The sequence below is a fragment of the Leptinotarsa decemlineata genome, unplaced genomic scaffold (genome assembly GCF_025532065.1).
Source record: "Leptinotarsa decemlineata unplaced genomic scaffold, Ldec_3_MD MMD2_tig00003736_RagTag_RagTag, whole genome shotgun sequence".
Taxonomy (NCBI): domain Eukaryota; kingdom Metazoa; phylum Arthropoda; class Insecta; order Coleoptera; family Chrysomelidae; genus Leptinotarsa; species Leptinotarsa decemlineata.
This window is the reverse complement of record NW_027412593.1, coordinates 3,552,999-3,562,986: the sequence shown is the minus strand read 5'-3', so window position 1 is coordinate 3,562,986 and position 9,988 is coordinate 3,552,999. Positions and strand designations below refer to the sequence as shown.

The following is a 9,988-nucleotide window of genomic DNA, read 5'->3' as shown; positions in this document are numbered from 1 at the left end:
TGTGGAAATTCATCTTCAATTAAATGATAAAGATATATAAATAAAATACTTCGTCTAATTTCCACTTACTTAATGTATTTATATGATGATATGGTATAACAGCATGGGGATCAGCTCTGCAGGTACAAGTCAATCCGTTAGAGGTATTACAATAGAGACTCATGAAGTTGATCATGTCTATAAATTCACGTTTCTCGTCAGATCTCCTGTATAAAGAGTGTGAAGTTATGAATATGAGACAATTATATTACTATTGTACAAACATGAAGTATCATTTCAGCAAAAATAAAGCATCATCACGAAACCACGAAACTGATATATCCTACTGTTAAAAATTCAATTTCTCAAAGAGCATATTCTTTCATGACAACTAAATTATATGACACCGTACCTCACAAAATAATTTTTTTTTATTCCAAACCAATATTCAAAAAACAAATAAGAAAACACATTCTCGAAAAAGATAGACACTTAAACAAAATCTGTTAGAGTGAAATAAGTTAGTTTTAGTCAAATTTATCCCAAAGTTATATCATACTGTATTGTAAGTAGCATAATTTCATCCATATTGCCTAAGATTTTATCTGTTTGTACATTAATATTTTATTCTTATAGAACGTGTAATATTTGTCTAAGGTTTTATCTATTTTTCTTACTTTCTGTTTGTCTAGTATTTAATCGGCCTATTTCACCTCAAGCCGAAATACAATTTGCTTAACTATAATACCGAATTCACAAAATTCAATAAAATGTTTTGTAGTTTCTACTCCATTTCTATACAAATATTTATGTTCTTACATATTCTTTATAACTTCTTGCGAAACAAGAGCTCTGCTCTCATCGTCAAACCACTTTGTTCACATATTTTGTTTAAATTGTACTCTAATTTGTATACGTTATGAATAAAGTTTTTTTTTTCACCTAAGTGTGCCCTGGTCAGGCCCTATCTCCCGAAGCCCCGATACATTTGGGAGGGCGCGCCTGCATTATCAACCAATGTCCACTCCCCACACCGTGGGGTAACTGATCATTGGGTACGAGAATCATGTGCCCTGAGCAAGAGCAGTGAACCAAGAATGACAGCCTTCTGCATCTGTGCGGCTAAGAGTTCTGCCTTAGTGCGGCAAGCCGGTATGATTTTGAGATTCGAGAGTAGAGAAGACATCATTCCACCAAGGACTCCAATAATCAGAACAACTATGAGTGATCTGGATAGAGTCTGCGGAGTTCGAAGAGAAAATCTCGATATTTTATCGGTTTTTTCCCCTCTTTTCTGACGATATTCATCTCGCCAGGAGCTGAAAACTCCACAACAAATATCCTCTCGGTCTGGTGGTCGAGAAGGACTACATCAGGCTTATTAGCTTGTATGAGCCTGAGGGTGGGGAGTGAATAGTTCCAATAAATTCAACACTTCTCGTTCCCCACAACGGATTCAATATCCCCCGGAGCGTAGGGAAACACCGGTGTCCCGTCAATACCGTAAGAGTGCCGTAGATGACAGTATAGCACTCTTAGGGCCGCGTTATGTCGATGGATATAGGTCTAGCCGCATATGCTGGACATGCTGATAGCAAGTGCATTAGGGTCTCGGGCGCCTCGCGGCAGGCCCTGCACCTTGTGTCAGGAACCTATATACCCATCATGCGACTGCGGTAGACTAAGGTGTTGAAGACACCATCCTGGCAAGCCATAATGAACCCCTCAGTTTCCGACTTCAGCCCACTCGACCTGAGAAAAGCGAAGGTCAGGCGCTTTGATAAGCCAAGGTCTCCAATGTTATTGGAGAAGACTCCATGCATTGGCTTATCCTTGTGTTTTCGCAGGAGTGAGGTGATCTCTGCGGCTTTTATCTGAGCTTTTTGCTGAACAGGTTCCAACTCGGTGACAGAGTTGTGGTCACCTCGTTCAGTGTCGAAAACTATACCGAGTTCATCAGCTGCTCGGGCAGCTGCCCTAAAGAGAAATGCTCCAATTCCTGCTCTCTCATGGTCACAGACCATGCAGAGAAGGGGATCCGAACTCCTGACGACTTTACAGGCTGTATCCAGCACCATTCTGTCATGTAGACACTCCAAACGGCCTCCCTGTTGTCGGGGGAAGTACAACCGTGGAACGGACGATTTGGGATGCAAACTCCTATTGAGATGCATCATTTTTTGGGTCTTTACGTCGAGTTGATACAGCTCCTCCCGAGTCCACTTCACTATTTCAAACGAGTAGAGTAAGATTGGAACGACAAGCATATTTGTTGCAGCAACTTTGTTCTTCCCCGGGAAGGAGAACCCGGGGAAGAACAAAGGAAAAATGAATTGTAAACTACAAGTAGAAATTTTCTACTTAAAATATCTCTGAGAGTGTAGAATTTGTGAATAAGTTTTCTTACTCTGCTGACAAGGTAGTTAAGGTGATCATTCCACCTCATGTGCTGGTCCAGTATTACTCCTATATATTTGATTCTTGAGACTTTCGCTATTTTTGGACACTCACAATTATCATTCCTTTCTGAGAAGCATTCATTATGCAAGAATAAATAATCAAGTCTGGGTTGATCCAGTTCTGTATGTGAAAAAAAAAACGAATTTAGTTATATCAATATTTAATGTCAGTAAGTTCGTGTTCAGCCATTTTTGTATTTTAATGAATTCATATGCAGGAGTGCGATACAACTCTGACCACTCATCGTGTGTGAAGATAACGGCGGTGTCATCTGCGTATGATATTATTTTCCCTTGGAGATTTTTTATTTTGCAAATGTTGTTAATATAAATGAGAAAAAATAATGAACCCAGTACTGTACCCTGAGGAACACCTGTGATAACTATTGTGCTCATTGTTTTGTGTTTGACTTCTTGGATTTGAATATTTTGAAAATTACCAACGGTTTTCAATTTGAAATCTATCGAAAGAATACATTCACAGATAGTACGATCCCCTTCGACTCTTTCAGTCCAACCTCACATGAATTAGCAGCTTTTAGGTCCATGATACACAGAGCATTCACAATCCCTTTAACTGAAGAGAATTTTCAGAATGAATTGAAAGTCATCAAACAAATAGCGGTCAATAACCAGGTTCCTGTGTCCTTAATTGAAAAGATTATTTCAGGTGAAAATCATAAAAATATTATGGGAAAACTGTACCCATACATCAAAGAACGGAATACATACAAATATAGCAGCATTAATTACTCAGGGAAACTTTCAGTAAATATTCAAAATTACTTTTCCAAATTCAACATAATAACATCTTTCATAAGTCATAATAATTTAGGCAAAATCATATTCAATGCAAAACCTAGATGAGACAGAATGAAGATATCTGGCATTTATAGAATAGAATGTAGTGAATGCTCTGCAGTGTATACAGGCCAGACCGGTAGAAATTTCGAAATAAGACTCCGTGAACACGTCGGTGTAGACAAAAAATCTTCTATGTGCAAACATCTACAAGAAACAAACCACTAAATAAGTAAAGAAAACCTCAAAATATTACATACATGTAGTAAAGGAAGGAAAATGAATTTGTTAGAAACCATGGAAATCAATAAATCAATTGAAAACTCAAAATATAGAACCCTTAACGAACAAACAGATTTGTGTAGCTCTCCACTTCTGAATTTATAAAGATGACAACGCAATTAATGTAGTCGGTATTATTGAATGTAGGTATATATATATATATATATATATATATATATATATATATATATATATATATATATATATATATATATATATATATATATATATATATATATATACTCCGATATTTCTCTTAGGTCAGTAGAGTTAGAATACTTGAGAATAGTGTAAAAACCGAAACCTTGGTCGTATCAATATAAATACATTAAGTAAGTGGAAATTAGACAAAGTATTTTATTTCTATATCTATATGATTTAATGTCAAACTACTTGATTGAATAGTGCTGACGCCTGAATTGTTAAAACATGTATGAACGTACCTTCTAGAGGATTGGAGCGGAGCTTTAGAAAGAAAGTTGGTGACTACGAGAAAATATCTATAAACTGAATTATTTTATATGAAATCCCTATAGGAAGGATTCCCATACTTTTTCGCTGGGAAAAATACTTGTTGGAATATGGAGAAGAAAAATGAGAACTAAAAAATCGATTTTTATTTCAAGACACTGCAAAAATCTATGAAGATAGTGAACTAAAAATGGTCAAAAGAAGTAACTTTTAGACACGAACTGGAAAAAAGGGAATCATTTCGATGCGATAATTGGTACTGCATATGCGGACGACTTTTCATTGTTTCTGTCCTCTACGGATAATGAATACCTATGAACGAAATGTTTCGGAACAATTCATGCAGTTTCATCTTTTTTTTAAAGTAGGAACCTATTTTTCAGCATTCCAAAAGACACAGATGTCGCCAAAGAAATATTGGTGATTTTGAAGTCAAAATTGGTAAAATTATTTTGCAGAATACACTTGCAGAGGTTAGGTTTCTGGGAGTATCGCTGGATGAACATCTCTCTTGAAAATTTCATTGCCAACAATTATCTATATGAATTCTATAAAATATCTCTTTATCAATTTGAAATCTGTTCTAGAAATGAAACAGATTGTGAATGTTTATTATGTTATATTGCCAAAGTTGAAACGAGACTCAGATATGGCATTTGCCTATGGGGCAATGTACCAGTTGCGAAAGATATTTTCATTGCACGAAAACGAATTTTGAGATGTATCGCGAGTGTTTCTAACAGAGAATCGTGTAAAGCTATTTTCAAAACATTTCATGTTTGACGCTTCCATGTCTCTTCATTTTTGAAACGTGTGTCCATGTTTTTGAAAACAAAAACACGTTTATGTCCAATTCGCATATTCATGGTTATGGAACAGGAAAAATGCAACATTTTCATGTAAATTCAGCAAAAAAAAATCATGTGCTCTTGATTATTTTGGCCTCAAAATATTCAACAACGATCTCCCAGAAGAAGTGAAGTATATAAATAAATTGTTTTCATTTAAACATGAGTTGAAGAACTTCTTAATGAAAAAATGTTTTTAAAGTATATGTGATTTTATGAAAATTCATAATATGTGATTAACTGTGTGATGGAAATTTCAGTGTTAGTGTATTTTAATCTTTTTATTTTTTTCTATGTGAATTTTTATTTCATTTCAATGTATTAATTTACCTGCCAATTGACAATTCATTAACATGTAAGCTATGTCGAAATATGAAAATAAATATTGATTGAATATAAACATTGAATTTCAAGAAAGAAAGAATACTATCGAAACATCTACTACATTATGAACATTGAATACCAACAAAAACTTTTTTTTCAGTTTGTACTCAAAACATTCTTTATGGTATTGATTCAGATACCACTCACAAGTTTGCTACACAATGTAGTATAGATAATCAAATAAGTGAATGAATGTCATTAGGAATTGTCATTAGTGACATGAGTAAATTCAACTCATTATAATGTTATCCAACTTTGGTGCTGAAGAGGCAGTAAGGCGAGTGTCTCATTCATCTGATGTACGCCACTGGGAATGACAAAATTCTACACTGATTACTTTTGTTGCCTTAATGAATGATTTAATAAAATAAGCGCTACAAATTTTGCGCACTTTCACTCATGTAGTGCCCTGTAATGTCGACCTGTAAAGAGATGTTTTATCATAATTTAGCTAATGACGAATGTATGCACTACTTCACGGAGGCACTGTATATGCAAAACTGAACCTAAACTAACTGGAAGGACGACTGTATTTCGAGAACTTCAATTTTCCTCCTAACAAATTTTTGTTGTTATACACCTGCAGCATTCCAAATTAAGGCAAATACTTGGCAACTACTTGAAAATTCTGTTACTGCGGAGAGTTTTTTTATATGGAATTCCAAACAATGTGAACTCGTTGATAAAAAATTGTGAATGCAACCGTAGACTATATAAATTCTAATCATTCTCTGAAATCTCCCCAATAGAGACAGTTTCGGAAGCCGTAACTTTGATCATGTAAAAAAAAAACACACTTACCACATGCCAATGCTACAACCCAGATTATCCCGATCGCTGTCTTGGCTCTTCCAGTGGTAGATTTGAACTTCAAAGGGAAGCAAATTGCGTACCATCGATCGACCGATATGAAGGTCAGTGTCAAGACAGACACAGTCACCGAAACACTCTGAAACAAAAAATAAAAAAGGTTTTTAATCAATGAAGAGGTTCATTACACAACACAACAAAGTTTTTGTTTCGGGGTTGAAATTAGATGATTTTAATGTATTTCCACGTGTTAAAACCGAAAGTGACCATAAAAATTATATATTAGCTCTTGTTTTCAAGATATAGTATCATTATATTATAAATGGGCTCCTCATATATGTTGTAATTCTTGTTCCGTCATATTGCGAGAGTGGCTGAAAAATAAAAACCGGGCAATGGCTTTTGCAGTACCTATGGTTTGGCGTGAGCCTACCAATCATACAGACGACTGTTATTTCTGCTTAACTCCTCCCATTAAGCAAGGTTTATCTATGAAAAAAAGAGGAACGGTTAAATACCCTAATCTCCCATCTGCTCTTCGGCCTGTACCACACTCAGACAATTTGCCAGTCCCTTCTCCACCCCAAAACTATGAAATTTTAGAGGAAGGTGATGAAGACAGTTTAGAAGGAGCAACCCATCCTTCTACATCCTATGACCCTGATTTTGAGGTAAGCGATAGGTCTAGTGATCCGCACAGAATTTGTCAAGCACAGTTGAGTGACCTTATAAGAGATCTTCGCTTGTCTAAGGAAAAGGCTGAGCTGTTAGGGTCAAGACTACAACAGTGGAATATTCTAAAACATGATGTGGAAATATCTCAGTACAGACAGCGTCAAAAAGATTTGCTTCCTTTTTTTGAGAAAAAAGAAAACCTCGTAGTTTGTTCTGATGTTAATGGTTTGCTGGACTGCTTGAATTTGGATCACACTCCATCTGAATGGAGACTGTTTATAGACTCTTCAAAACTAAGCTTAAAAGCTGTACTTCTGCATAATGGAAATCAGCTACCCTCTATTCCTATAGGTCATGCAGTTCACATGAAGGAAACGAATATAAATATGAAAACACTTCTCCAATCAATCAAATATGAACAACACAAGTGGCACATCTGTGGTGATCTGAAAGTCATTGCTATACTCCTAGGAATGCAATTAGGGTTCACCAAGTACTGTTGTTTTTTGTGTCTGTGGGACAGTCGGGATAGAAAATCTCACTATAAAAAAATGAACTGGCCTACACGAGACCTAAACCCTAATAAGAAAAATGTAGTTTACGAGCCTCTTGTAGATCCTAAGGATGTTCTCCTTCCCCCATTACATATTAAGTTGGGACTAATGAAAAACTTTGTGAAGGCCATGGACCAGGAAGGACAAGCTTTGAAGTACTTGAGAGCAAAGTTTCCCAGGTTGAGTGATGCTAAAGTCAAGGAAGGCATCTTTATTGGGCCTCAAATCCGTGAAATCGTAAATGATCCTGCTTTTGACATGATTTTAACAGGAAATGAAAAAAGAGCCTGGGAAGCCTTTAAGGGGGTTGTACATGGGTTTTTAGGTAACAAAAGAGATGATAACTTCACAGCATTGGTTAAAGAGCTTCTTCAAGCTTACCACCAACTTGGATGCAACATGTCCTTAAAAATTCATTTTCTTCACTCTCATCTTAATTTCTTCCCACAAAACTGTGGAGCTGTGAGTGACGAACATGGAGAAAGATTCCATCAAGACATTGCCTTAATGGAACAGAGATATCAGGGCCGTTGGAATGAAGCAATGCTTGCAGACTACTGCTGATCTGTGTGTAGGGATGATCCAGAAGTGTTTTATAAAAGACAAGCTAAACGACAGCGATCTTACACTGAATCGGATGGACTTAATTGAAATTTGGTGGTACAAACTACTTTTATTTGTCAAAACACTAAGAATAATGTTTTTTTTTATTAATTTTGTACTTAAAATATTCTGAAAGAAACATAACAATATTGTTTTATGTACTTCCACTTTTCACGTACAGTATAACTACTTTTTAAAATTTAGTACTGTGTATCTCAAAAACCAGAGCTAATAAAAATTTTTCATTGTTATTTTCGTTTTTATCACCCCAAAATTAGTAGAAATTGACTAATTTAGTGTAGGAAACATTCAAAAAATATTTTTTCGTTGTGTTGTGTTACACAACTTCAGTATAAACAGTGGGGAGCATCTTGAAAAATGTTGAGATTTTTTTCAAATGGCCCAACATATAAAGTACTCAATGAGAGTGTTGTAAACGCTGTGAAAAATCACACTGCCTGTGGTGCATATGGAAGCTGATATAACTGGCTTTCACTGTCAGACATGTCAACAATTGTTCATAGAAAAAAGAAAGTTTGACAATTGAATTTGTACAGAGAAACAAAAGCTTCTCAGAAACCAAGATTTCGGTACAAAGTAGAGGTCTGTATAGAATAGAAACGAATTCGAATTATATAACTTATCTTGATTTAAATTCCTAACAGTTACGTTAATTGAGTTTGTGCTAGTCATAAATGAAAATGTGGATCTATTGTAAAAGAAAACGGTTACCATAGCGTACGTTATAGATTTATTTCTGATAGATTTTCAAGATATCATTTCAATAATGATATTATAAAAAGAGCTCTAGCTACTGCAGAGGTACCTTCAGTACATGAAGCCATTGGTGTAAGTCGAGATGATGGAGAGCATCCAGATGGAATGACTCTAATTACTTGGGAATTTGGGAAACCCCTGGTTTGAGACAGTTGCAACTTCTCACCTTGCCAGTACATCTGATTCTAGTGGTGCAGCTGCTATGATTGCCGGAAAATCAAAATTTCGGAAATGTTTCTTTCCTGTTGCAAGCGGAACCTTCAGTGTTTTTGAATCTCATGCTCCTGAATTGTTGAAAGAAATTGGTAGAAGAATGACGAACTCTACCGATGACAACCGAGCCTATTCATTTTCCATTCAAAGAACCAGTATCGCCATTCAAAGGGGGAATGCCACATCGATATTGGGTTCTCTTTCGTTAATTCAAAAATTAGATGAGATATTCCTGAACCCATAGATCAAATCAAATTTTTCTATGAACAACGCAAAATGGAGTAAGCAGATTGGCCATTTCACGATTTTCCAGGAAGATGCAGAAAAAAATGAACGAGTTCTGGAATTATCATTCTCCCACTAACTATACGCCCAGGAGTTCTTTCGTTATCTTTTAGAACGTTTACTTGATGACGTTAATAGAATAAGAAACCCAAACCGATCTTAACGGCGATTGATGAAAAATTGAGCGACAGCAAAAAAGAACGAGAGTCGTGACTGATTATGAAATTATAGATAATTTTGTTGGTCAATTAAAACCAACAATGAAGTGCACACACTGTGAAGTATCATCAGTAACCTTCGATCCTTTCTGGAATTTGTCACTTCCCATACCACAAAGAACTGGCCAATTGAGTTTATCACAATGCCTGGATTCCTTCACAAGAGGGAAAACTTCAGATGACCATAAAAAACGGACGTGTTTGACTTGCAAAGAGAGAGAAAAATGCACTTTTTCAATCCATAAATTTCTCCGTATTTCAGTCATTTATTTTGAAACAGTCGCTCTAACAGAAAGATTAAGAGGCAGGTTGAATGTTGTCATCGAATCTCCTCTGGATGGATTAGATATTAATAATTATGCAGCAGACAATGTGACTTCTTGTCGTTATGATCTATATGCACTTTCGAATCATAGTGAGTCTACTCATAGCTGTATAATATACAGCATACTGCAGACATCCCTCCACTGGCACGTGGCGCGAATACAATGATTCACACGTGTCACCAATTTCACCAAAATCGCTTTTGAGTGGAGATGCATTCCATTTCATGAAAAGGAGGAAACGAGTTCGCATCTTTGAGCGGTTTGAAATTTTATTTTTGAACTGTTAATTCAAAAGTTATATAC

General features: G+C 35.8%; 1 protein-coding gene across 1 annotated transcript in view; it reads right to left on the bottom strand.

The window, feature by feature from the left end:
- The window catches only part of LOC111512836 (orexin/Hypocretin receptor type 1), a 409,012-nt gene that overhangs the window by 150,525 nt on the left and 248,499 nt on the right, over positions 1–9,988 (bottom strand). Inside the window, exon 3 of the mRNA XM_074178302.1 lies at positions 6,026–6,173. Coding sequence (XP_074034403.1) covers positions 6,026–6,173 — 148 coding nt within the window. The remainder of the gene's footprint in view (positions 1–6,025; positions 6,174–9,988) is intronic.